We start from the raw sequence: 12,651 nt of genomic DNA on the forward strand, positions 1-12,651 counted from the left end.
CGATCGAGAAATGATGAATGAAGAATTGGATGATCTTGTAACACCAGCTGACAATGAAAGCAGCGATAGTGAAGAAGAAGATAAAGCGCCTTTAACTTACAAGAAGTTAAACGAATTGTTAAAAAAGGCACAGGAACTGTCTGATTTTGCAATGGAGATTGACCCAAATGAAGAAAGAAGAGGACACTTTATGAAAGGCATTGAAAAACTCTGCGCTCCTTACCGCAAAACTTTTAAAGAGTTGCGTCAGTCATTGTTCCAAGCAAAAATCACTAGCTTTTTAAAAAAATAATTGTATCGTGTACCTACTTATTAAGCAGTAATAAAAATCCTTTCAATTAACATTTGTTTCATTTTTCCCTTTTAATTACAACAATATTTAGGTTGGTTTAAATTATACATACATACTTTCTTAATTTGAACTATACCTAACATTTTTTTCCATAGAAAGTTAACTTTGCGGAACGTGATTTTGCCGTGAGCGCAATGTATTAATGACATAACCCCTGCGTTTGGCAAGGGTTTACTGTATATCATAATTGATAAGAAATTATATTCTTCTTTTCATCCTTATTTTACCCTGTTATAAAAAAAAAGCAAATATTTGTTTGTGAAACATCTTTTGTATTCAGGCTACTTGTATAGAGAGAACACCTGACTTCACATTATGTTGCCCTTTGTATTATCTCACAGCATGGCATGCTTACTTCTCAGCCATTTCACTATAATGCTCACTAAATACTTATCAACAGGCACTAGACCTTTGTAGATACTAAGAACTATCTTAAAAGCAACAATTGTATAACCACTTAACCATAATGCAAATTTGCAACTTTACTTTTATTGCCAATTCAAGCCTGATTGCTTCAGAATGCTTTCTATCTAATAGGCTATGAGTTTAAATCCCACTGTCTAAATTGATTGACGAATATCTCAATACGAGACTTACCATGCTTATTTTAGTCTCTAGAGTAAGTTTTTAGATTATATGTTAGCGCACCACCATACATCTGTATGATAGGTTTAAAATCGTTTGTGGATTTTAAACCTATCATTAAAATCGTTTGTGGACACAGAATGAGCGAGAATTAGATTCACGCTCGTTCTGTGCTGATTTTTTTCTTCTGACAATGTAATCAGTGATTAAACTTTGCGATGATGATATCATCACTGATTTTTTATACAGCTTGCGATATCCAGACATACAGATCTTCAACTCATGTTGGAATTTAAAGGCTTGTTCAGAATTTGTGTCATTAACAAGAAAATGATTTTCCAATTTACTGCACAGTACAAGACCTTCTCGAATTATATTTGCAGTGAGGGGGACAGGTTTTTCTTCTGCTTCACTATTGTTTTCTGGATCTTCGAAGATATCTAAAGTTAATCTATATCCAATAATATCATTGTCACTTAAGGCATTATCCACAAGCAATTCGTCTACGTCATTATGGCTAAATGTATCAAAACCTTCTCCACCAATTTCCTGTGCCAAAGTAATGATTTCAGTTGATGATGTAGATATTTGCATGGTTTTGCTGTTTGGAACACATCAAGGCCAAGCTGCTTTCCAGCAGGCATTTAAAGTTTGTGGTCTTATTTCAGCAATAGCAGATGCAACATGATTTAAGCAGTCCAAAATAGAAAATTTTTTCCAAACGTCAGTTACTGTTAATGATTCATTGTTTAGTTTATCCAATATAAATTGAAAAGTCTGCTTAATGTAATATTTTTTAAAAGTAGTGATTATACCTCGATCTAATGGCTGAATAATGCTTGTTGTATTGGGTGGAAAAAACACAACCTGCACATTTGGATGTTCTAAATGCAGATGACTTGGTACATTGTCAACAATTAATAAACTTTAAAATCGAGAGCTGTTTTGCTTCATATATGTTTCCACTACTGGTACAAAGCGATTATTGAACCATTCAGTAAATACAGCAGTTGTTACCCAGGCCTTTGTATTAGCCATCCAATGTACCGGCAGCTGTTTTAAATCTTTGCCTTTTAGAGCATGTGGTCTTAGAGATCGATTTACTAGGAGGGGTTTCAACATTCGATTTCCTGATGCATTGCTACAAAGTAACAACGTTACTCGATCTTTGCTTGCTTTTTTCTCAGACTGTACGATGTAAGTTCGACTAGGGATTTTCTTCCAAAACAATCCTGTTTTGTCAGCATTAAACACTTGATCGGGACAATATCCACCATCTTTAATAATTTTGGCTAACTTTTCTTGAAAATTTTTGGCTGCTGCTTCATCTGCTGCTGCTGCAACTTCACCTGTAATCTTCACGTTATGAAGTGCATTCCTTTTTAAAAACCCGTTTAATCATCCTTTGCTAGCTGAAAATTCTTTATCAGCCTGAGAAGCAGAAGTGGACGGCTTCAATTGCTTCATCTTTTCATAAAACTGAAGAGTTTTTTGTTTAATTAAATAACCACTTATAGGAATTCTTCTTTGATTTAATTCTTCAATCCAAATTACAAATGCTCGTTCTGTTTTTTCTAATAAAGCATTTCTGGAGTGCGATGATAATTTGGCACTTAGTTTTGTGCCAGAAATGACAGATTTTCTTATTGAGACTTCATTCTTTTTAATTGCTCTTATAGTAGATTTGCCTAAATTAAAATGTTTACCAATTGCCGTAGATCCATCTCCTTTTGCTAAGCGATCTAAAATTGCAATTTTCATTTCCAAAGAAATTGCTTTTCTTTGGTGCTTTTTTTTCTCCATTGGGCAAAATAAATGTTTAAAATAAAAATTAGCAAAATTTAGACTTTCGATAATGAAAAGACAAACACTTACTCACATGCAAAATTAAACTTCACGGACACTCACTGCTTACACATTACTCATGCTACGGCAGAATATCTGCAACACGCTGTTCATTATTTACAACGGTACATAAGTTTTGAAGTTATGCACCACATAACTTCAAATCCGCATAAAAAAGATACGTATAAAAAGAGACCCGAGTGTGTGTGTGTGTGTGTGTGTGTGTGTGTGTGTGTGTGTGTGTGTGTGTGTGTGTGTATCCAACAAGTATTGTTGCTATGTTGTACTGCTCCAAACACATTATACTTAATGTCATGTTCAGATAGAACACTGAATATTCCAGTTTACTGCAAATGGCATTCAGTGCACATCAACAAGAAACTTGTTTACTAGGAACAAGAAATTACTGTTTGTTTTCAATAATGAAGTAGATGGTCATCTCAGTAGCATACAAATACACTGTTAACAATTATGACATTTTTCCACATTTTAGGTATAGAAAGTCCATTGTAGTTGGGATTTGGGTGATATAATAAGGCTTTTGAACTTAAATGTTCATATTTGAATTTAATTCTGTATCAACTTGGTATTTGGCCAAAAGATCCAATTAATATCCACTTTTTGAGATTTTCCTAGTCCAGTGTAATCCTAGTACATCTTACATGTGAGGCAGATCTAAGATGCTGAAGGAAGAGTATTATGGAGGGATGTGGACATAAGAAACAGATGGAAAATATACTTTGAAGGACTTTTGAATGAGGAAAATGCAAGGACTCACAGAGGAGATGGGCAGCCTTCTGAGGGGATGGTGCAGAACATCAGCAGAATGGAAGTGATGAAGAGGATGAGGAATGGAAAATCGGTGGGCCCCGACAGAATTCCAGTGGAGGCATGGAAGGCACTGGGGGAAGAGGGAATTGACCTGCTGTGGGACCTGTTCATGAAAGTTTGCCAACAGGAAAATATACCCGAGGAATGGAGGGAGAGTACTCTTGTTCCCATCTACAAGGGTAAAGGGGATGCACAAGACTGCAAAAATTACAGAGGAATAAAGTTGATGTCCCACCCAATGAAGATCCTAGAAAGGGTTCTTGATGGTAGATTCAGGAAGGAGATGGAGATTGCAAAGGAACAATTTGGCTTCATGCCTGGTAGATCAACAACAGATGCTATCTTTGGGTTACGACAGATAATGGAAAAATATCGAGAGAAACAAAGGGAGCTACATCTGGTATTTATTGATCTGGAGAAAGCATACGATACAGTGCCAAGGCAAGAAGTCTGGAGGTGTCTGAGGGAGAAGAAGGTGCCGGAGAAATATGTCAGGTTGATGTGGGAAATGTAAAGACAACTGTTCGGACCTGTTTGGAACAGACAGAAAGTTTTCAAGTAACAGTTGGCTTGCATCAAGGGTCAGCATTAAGTCCGTTTCTGTTTAATATTGTGATGGAGGTGGTAACAGAGGAGGTGAGAGAAGATGCACCTTGGACAATATTGTATGCAGATGACATCTTTCTGTATGTAGATTCAAGAGAAGAAGCGAGAACTAAACTGGAAAGATGGAGAAAAGTACTGGAAGAGAGAGGTATGAGACTGAGCCGAAGTAAGACAGAGTATATGTGTTGCGCAGTGGGCGGCGGCCAGGAGACAGATCTGGAGCTGGAAGGAAATGTCATCAGGAAGGTGAGAGACTTTAGATACTTAGGTTCAACAGTGGAAGAAGATGGAGGAGCTGAGAAGGAAGTGGGATGCAGGATACAAGCGGGTTGGAGGAACTGGGGAGAGATGGCTGGAGTGTATGCGATAAGAGGGTGCCGATCAATCTGAAAGGCAAAATCAATAGGACAGTAGTGAGGCCAGCTGTGACATATGCTATAGAAACTGTGGCCCTGAGGAAAAATAACATCAGCAGGATGGAAGTAACAGAGATGAGAATGCTTAGGTGGATGTGCGATGTGACCAGAAAGGATCGTCTGAGAAATGACTATGTCAGGGGAACAGTGAAAGTTACAAACTTAGGAGCGAAAATACAGGAGGCAAGGTTGAGATGATTTGGTCATGTGATGAGGAGGGAGGACGAATATGTGGGAAGAAGGGTCATGCAGATGGATATGCAAGGAAGGCGGAAGCGTGGGCGGCCAAAGAAGAGATGGATGGAGCTGTTAGAAGAGGACTTGAAGGTGAAGAACTTGGATGTGGTGAGAGCCCAAGACAGGAAGGTGTGGAGGAGACTCATTACAAACAGTGACCCCACTTAAGTGGGAGAAGCTGCAGAAGAAATGTAATTCTAGTGATCTCTAATCCTTCTCTTTGCTGAACCTATCAGTCAGGTCACACTATCACAAATGGCACAGACACAGGGACTTGGATACACTCCAGGTGGAGAAAGTGGTGTTGATTTATATTTGAAAGGATGGTAGGAGTAGTAGTAGTTAGTTGATTGCAATAGGTTTAGACATTGTATCTTCCTTTTTTGTGGTTTGCTGAATGACCTGTCACAGCCAAGAAACCTGATTACTGCATATGACAGGGCAGTTAATTTTATATGTATCATCTGCTGTGTCTGTTATTTATGGCTGGTTTGTTTTGCAGGATGCAAAATCCAAGTTTCTCAGAAGGAAATGCACCACCACCACCACTCAGAACAGCTAACTCACCTTCAGTTGGAAAGCCTAGGAAAAGGTTCTTTGAACTCTAGATGAGATTTTGAACCCAGGTCTTTTCACCTAAAGGGTATTTGGTTGGAAAGACCTAAAAAAAAAAAAATGCAATTTAACAATTATATGCCCATACGTAAAGGGCATCCATTGCTTATTCAGTTGTCAGTACTGACTTAGCTATGGTAACTGTTTTAGGTATGCACATATAATTGTTAAACCGCTTTTTTTTTCTTCTTTAATCTTAGGATTTTAACACAGTTACAATTTTCTTGGAAAATTTTAGTTGAAGTAAATCCTGAGAAGAATAGCTATTATGTACTTGGATTAGTAAAGTCTTGATAAAATTATACTGTATTTGGGAGAATGGCAGAAGAGTGATAATATGTGAACATGATTTTCAACATATAGAGGTAGAAGTAAGCCATCAATTTTACAATGAATACCAACATCAAGAATGGATAATGCACCTACTTTTTATTCCTTTCCAAAGAAAAACTGATTCTGGGATGGAGCAGCTTGATAATTTTCAGAAATTTCTCATTTGATACCACCAAATTGCAAACACATTGTCAGTATAATGAAGCCATAAGGAAGGTTGAGATGAACAGGCAGTAATTAACTAAATGTGAGGACACAATGGATTGTGTAACCTTCTTCATATTGTAAATTAAAGATGCCAATAAATTATTATATATTCTTGGTTTCATCCTTTATCCAAGTGTAAGCAAACAATGTTTGTGCGTGAAGTAGCTTCAAACTAGGCTACTTGTATATGCAAAGCACACATCCTTACAGACATTATAATGCTGTGCATTATGTGAAGGGTCACTATCCAGACTGGTTATCAATCTTTATTTGAGGTCTCATCAGTAGCAGCCAGACCCAGAAGTGATACCAAGGTTGAAGTAATGTAAAGAATTAAGATACTAAGGCAATTGATATGAAGTCATTAACCTCCATATACAAGTAGTTCAGTTGTGAATTTACTTTACGTATGAACATTGTTTGCTTACACTTGGACAAAGGATGAAACCATGAATATAATTTCTTGGCATCTTTAATTTATAGTATGACCAAGTGAAAAATTTTCAAAATCTATCTCTAATCCAGATTATTTTAGTAATAAGATGGGACACTTTGATGTCACAGTTACCATTTTGGATCTGGCTCTCACTGATGAGACCTCAAATTAAGATCAAAAGTGCTCTGGGCAGTGACCCCTTCCTGTAATGCATAGCATTATACATGTCTTTAAAGGATGTGCTTTGCGTTATGGGATACCAAGGCAATTGATGTGAAGTCATTAGCTTCCATATATATGTTGCTCAGTTGTGATATTACTTCACGTGCAAACATTATTTGCTTACACTTGGATAAAGGATGAAACAAAGAATCTAATTTCTTGGCATCTTTAATTTATAGTATAACCAAGTGAAAAAACTTCTAATTTCTTCATATTTTTTATAGATTTTCATTGAAGAGTTTTTCATTAAAATAACCTGACTATAGAGCCTCCATAGCTCAATTGGTATAGATGAAGCCCTTTAGTCGGAAAGATCTGGGTTCAATTCCTGTCTGTGACATGAGAAGTCTTTATCTGGGCTCTTTCGATGAAAGGCGAGTTAACCAATCTCATACGGAGTTAGTTTTTTTTTACCTGAAACTTGGGTTTTTCATTCCCCAGAACAGGCAAATCAGTCCTGTGAACAACACTGATTACAGTCAGGAATACTTAAGATCCAGTCATAGGGCTGATTCATCAGCTGTGCTGGTCCCAAGCCCAGATAAAATTAGCAGGGATTGAGATGGTGCCATACCTCCCTTTAAAAGGGACTCATGGCTGTTGTATCATCATATGAAATAAAATAAATAAATAAATAAATAAAACACTGATTATTTGACATACATAGAAAAAAAAATTAAGATTAAAATATCTCCCAATGTTGGTAAAAAGAAGTAATATTGAAATGGACTATGATTTCAGAGGAATTTTTAATATATGATCCTGTATGATTCATAAATAAGAGTTAGGAAACCCAGTAAATATTTGGCAATATGGTAGATAGGTCTGCCATCCATTTTGATCTGCTGTGAGATTTAAGTAAACAAGTAACTAGGTGAATTTAGGTAGATTCTTGGAACTATTCCTTGATATGTTAATTAACATTCTTGGTTCAAAGAGGTAACTTAAGCCAACAATTTGGAAAGATGTTAGTTGGATCTCTGCTGATAACTAGATAGATGTGTTAAAAATTCCTCTGGTTTCATGAATGTGAAAGAGAGTTCTGATTGTTATGGTCAATTTCAATATCACTCCTCATTTCACCAACACATACTTTTATAATTTTATGTTTATTATACATTTAAGAAAAATTGCAATTTTTTGAATTGAGGATTTTTTTCTTATCAGCATTTTAAATCTTTGGATTTACCTCCTGATATGGTTATTTGGAAAGGGGGGGGGGGAAGAGATTTATAGATCATTTGAAGGAATTGCCATGGACATTCATTTTCTTCTTTAGCTTACCACCTTGAAAACTAATTTGAAAAACAATAAGTGGGGAGGGAGGAAAAGACTGTATAAAAGAGAATTATATTAATTCTATATTAATATTGAAACACAGTTTGAAAGGAGAGAATTTGTTGAAGAACATATGATAATGAAAAATGAGGTGATATTGGCAGCAGAATAGCTGCCAAAGGAAAATCTCTTGAAGCTGATGGAGCTTCAGTGGAATTGCTGAATGCATCTGGGAATGTAGTAGTGAATGTATTAACTGAAATCTTTCAACAGATTTGGAAGAAACTATACTGGCCTAGAGATTGGAAAACATCAATGTTCATCCTAATTTCAAAAAAGTCAAATCTCAGAGAATGTGCAAATTATAGAACTGTTGCTTTAATTTCCCATGCATGCAAAATTATGTTGAAAGCAATCCAAAAAAAAAAAAAAAAAGGCTGGAGCCATATGCAAATAGAGAAATGCAAGAAGAACAGACAATTTAGGAGAGGCAGAGACCATATAGTAAACATAAGATGCTTTCTGCAAAGCATGAGAGAATTCCAGAAGAGGGTGAGTGAGAGTACAGAAACTTGGGTTACTTCAGCATTGATAAAGAAATTTGATGCAATCGTCCACCACTACAAACCAGAATGAACAATCAGAGAGAGTGAGAGAGCTGGTGATCCGCTCACAAAGTGCAGGTTGAAGACCATTAGGGCCTTGATGCCAGATGTGTTTAGATTAGGGTGTCCATAATTTAAAACACAGAAAAATGGGACATCAGACAGAGGAGAGGGTCAAGACTTCCTCAAAAAATTTTATAAAAAATATTTTCAGCAACTAATATTCACTATTATGATTATAGAAATTGTTAATGCAGATTAGAACAAAATTAGAGATTTTTAAAAGTATTGGCCTCTTAAGATGGATTTTGTTTGTAGAAGATAATTATGTAATAAGATTAAGATAAATAGATAATAAATAAAACAAAAAATTAAGTTGGCATTAATTGTTTAATAAGAATATAAAATTTCAAATAAAATGCATAACAAGTACTTCGAAATTTACCTTCGTGAAGTCTCAGCAGTTTCCATGTCTTGAAATTTTGCTCGTGGCTGATGCAGCTGGCATGTTCTTGTATCTTATACACTTTCAGCAGAATGTTGTTTTTAATATATTTTTTTCTTTATGCATAAGTCATGAAATGCATCGCACTTCATTCTATTATGTTTTTATAAATATCGTTGATTTTACTGTGTTAATATATTCAATTGATTTTTCTCCTTGAGCCATAATAAATTCACTAAAGAGAAAACTCCTGCTGCAGCAATGGAACTAGGCATTGTCAAAACAGTTTCCCAACTTCATATTAATTATGATAGTGTTGGGAAAAAAAGAAGAAGAAAAAAAAAAGCCTAACATTTTGGTAATAGAAATAAAATCCATATATGCCTTACAAGTTTATCATAATATGATAATACTCCATTTTTGCAGTAGTTGTTTGTTTTATGAATGTTACATGAAAATATTTCATCTTGGAAATCTGATATTGAAAACTGGAAATATTGGCATCCCAAAAACACGCACCTGGAGATGCTAGGACAATTTTTATGAAAATGGGATGGATAAGCATCCTACATTAGATGCCTTTTGAAATATCAAGACCAACCAGAGTGGATGGAAAAGAGAATGACCTGTTGGAGAGAAGAGAACACTAAGTTATCTCCACTCCTCCAGAACTGGGATAGAATGCAAGGACAAGGAAAACTTGGTTTTCAACCTTCAGTTTCTTGGCTCTACCTGAGGGGGAAAGAGAGAGAGAGAGAGCATACTCAGCTTTGTCACATTGATGTTTAGGCCTCGAAAACTTGAGAGAAGTCAACTGTTTGGTTGGGTTCCTGCAAGCCTTCTTTAGTACAGGCTATGAGTATAAGGTCATCATATGGTTGTGTCAGAGTAGCTAATATTGATGTGGAAGAGAGAGCAAAAAAACTCATCAGTGACACAATTGAAGAAAATGAGAGAGAGAAAACGAGAGAGAGAGAGGATTTCCTTGGCACGCATTCCTAAGTGCGAGGATGAATCGGTTTGGAGCCCAGGATGATAGTAAGAGAATTTGCAGAGTAAATCTGATATGTAAGTTAGGATAGCTTGAAGGGAGACACTGTCAGAGGCCTTGCTAACATTGTTAACAGATTTAAGTGTTGTGTGTTGTTGTTTTGATTAATTACTACATGACATTAATAAGAACTAACTATGGGGAATAGTTCTGCAGTGGAATGTGGGTTTTCAGAAGTTTCCTGAAATCAGGAGTTTTTGTAATCTTGCATCTACTATATTTGACATTGTTTCTTTAAGATGCTTATGTATTTAAGAGTGGATAGCATATTATAAGGATTAATATGAAGTGGGGGGGGGAGATCTGGAAAGTTCTGATAAACACCTAGAACAAAAATGATATTACAGCAACTGATATAACTACAAGAAAGAACATATGAGGATATGAGGAACATAAGTTACCTTTATAACTCTGGCCGAGTGGTTAGCATATCCACTCTCCAGCCAAAAGGCTGCGGGCTTGAATTCTGCTATGGGCATGGATGTTTGTGATTTGTGATTGTCTGTGAAAATACTAGTGGTGATGGTGGGTGGGTGGTAGATGGCATTGGTGTAATTGGAGAATTGGGTGGAGACAGAGTTGTAGAGTAGGTGCCCTCCCTCGATGAGTCTTGGGACTCCCTGGAGGTGTCACGTAATAATAATAACTCTGCTACTAGTATGTTCTTTCTTGTGGTTATATCAGTTACTTTAATATAATTTTTGTTCTAGGTGTTTATCAGAATTTTCCAGATCCCTCCCGTCCTCTTAATTGCTACCTATATCTTTCATTTAATCATGACATATTATTAGATTGTCTGATATTCTTATGGCTTCTCATGTTTTTTCTATAGCTCAGAATTTACCTCCAAAAGCTAATGCAGGTGGTGATAAAACAATTCATTTACCATGTGATTCTGTAATGATGAATGGTAGTTTGTCATCTGATGATGTAGGAATTGACAGTTATTTATGGACACGAGATGGATCTTCATTGGCTACTGGTGTAAGTGTAATTTGTGATTCCGTTTGTTGTAATATGTGTTACTTCTTTTGACATTTTTTAACACATTTCATGACTTAGTTAATTGAAGCTTACTTCAAAGAGAAGAATAATATGAATCTTTGTTTTATACAAGTAAACAGTGTTTATGTTTAGAAATTAATTTGAAAGTGATCGATAGCATACAGAGTTTCATAACTGTCTGCATGACTTGCCTTATATATGTTCAGTAGTTCCTTTTAATTATAATTTTAGCATATATATATATATATATATATATATGGACCTTTCAGAGATTGTCTTTTAAGTAGTGCAATATCAAAGTAATTTATACCAATGTTATAAAATCTCTTCCATTCCATTTCACTTTTCAGCACAGTATATTTTAGTTGGAATTCTGAAACTAAGTTGAAGATAGAGATATGGTACATTATTGAAGACAACACAGCATTGTGAAGTGTTGGTCTTGCCTTTAGTAATCACTCACTTTTGTGTAGGATGAATTGACATTGAGTTGGGTAAAGAAAATGGCTATACTATAATACTTGGAAGAATACTTTGTGGAGCATTCGCTAGGATTCTATACAGAAATCTGTTATGTAAATTGGAGTAAATGGAAATGGATATGCAGCTAGTGACATGGATAAGAGGATAACTGGCAGACAAACATCAGAGTACAATCCAGGAGAATGTCAGTGACCAGTGGAATGTTGCTGGACTCTGTATTGGAGCTGCTGCTGTTTAAATTTACATTAATGTTATAGGGAATTTGCTGATGATGCAAAACTGGAGAGGACAATAGTTAATATTGGTGATGTATGGATCCTTCTGGATGATTTAAATAGACTGTGTGTGCTATATTTATGGAACTAGACTGCAGAAAATGATGCTACAGATTTGCAAATAGCAGATAAGGTGTGAAAGTAAAAAGGCATATCACAAATGTGCAGAATAGCTCAAATGATTACTTGGATGTTGAAGAATACATAGACAAATGAAGAAGGTAGGTAGGTTATGTTCTTTGGTCAACTGGGTTTCTTGGCAACTGACCAAGATGGTGAAAGATCTGTGTAATGCTCTCACTGATCATAGACAAAGGTTGCAAAGTTTTCAGTTGGTAGACAAAAAGAGGCAATGTGATAGAAGCTAAAGTTACTAAATGAGTTTTATAAGATTGATACAGAAGAAATTCTTCAATATATGTCAAGTAAGGAGAGAACAAGGTATCACCCTATGGTGGTTGTGTATGAATGGGATAAGTAAGGACATGAGGACTGGGTTTTTTCCATTTTGCCAGAGGTGATTGGATTGTCAGTGATTAAGATAAGGATAGGCATGACAAGCTTTTTTTATATAATGGTTATTGTGAGCCTCTTGCAAAAAAGTCTTCTGACTCCATGGAGATGTGCATATAATAATAAAGTTCCAATGAAGTGCTTTATTCATTGTAAACTTTAAATGCCTATCTCTTTATTGCACAGTAATCTTCTACTAGTGGTAGCAGCAGTAGTAGTTTAATACTGATTTAAAAAAAAAAAAAAAAAAAAGGCCAGAATTATTACGTACTGCTTAGAGCTTCATTTGGCCTATTGTAACCTCACTTATA

At 35.7% G+C, this 12,651-nt stretch overlaps 1 protein-coding gene across 3 annotated transcripts in view; it reads left to right on the forward strand.

Annotated features, from left to right (window-relative positions):
• The window catches only part of LOC150092634 (dyslexia-associated protein KIAA0319-like protein), a 511,769-nt gene that overhangs the window by 307,008 nt on the left and 192,110 nt on the right, over window positions 1-12,651 (forward strand). For all 3 annotated transcript variants that reach the window (XM_090414369.1, XM_090414371.1, XM_090414370.1), the window contains one exon: window positions 10,897-11,048. In XM_090414369.1, the coding sequence (XP_090270495.1) occupies window positions 10,897-11,048 (152 nt within the window). The remainder of the gene's footprint in view (window positions 1-10,896; window positions 11,049-12,651) is intronic.

The sequence above is a fragment of the Typopeltis vanoorti genome, chromosome 25 (assembly GCF_054136105.1).
Source record: "Typopeltis vanoorti isolate ZY-2024b chromosome 25, IOZ_Tvanoo_1.0, whole genome shotgun sequence".
In the NCBI taxonomy this organism is placed as follows: domain Eukaryota; kingdom Metazoa; phylum Arthropoda; class Arachnida; order Uropygi; family Thelyphonidae; genus Typopeltis; species Typopeltis vanoorti.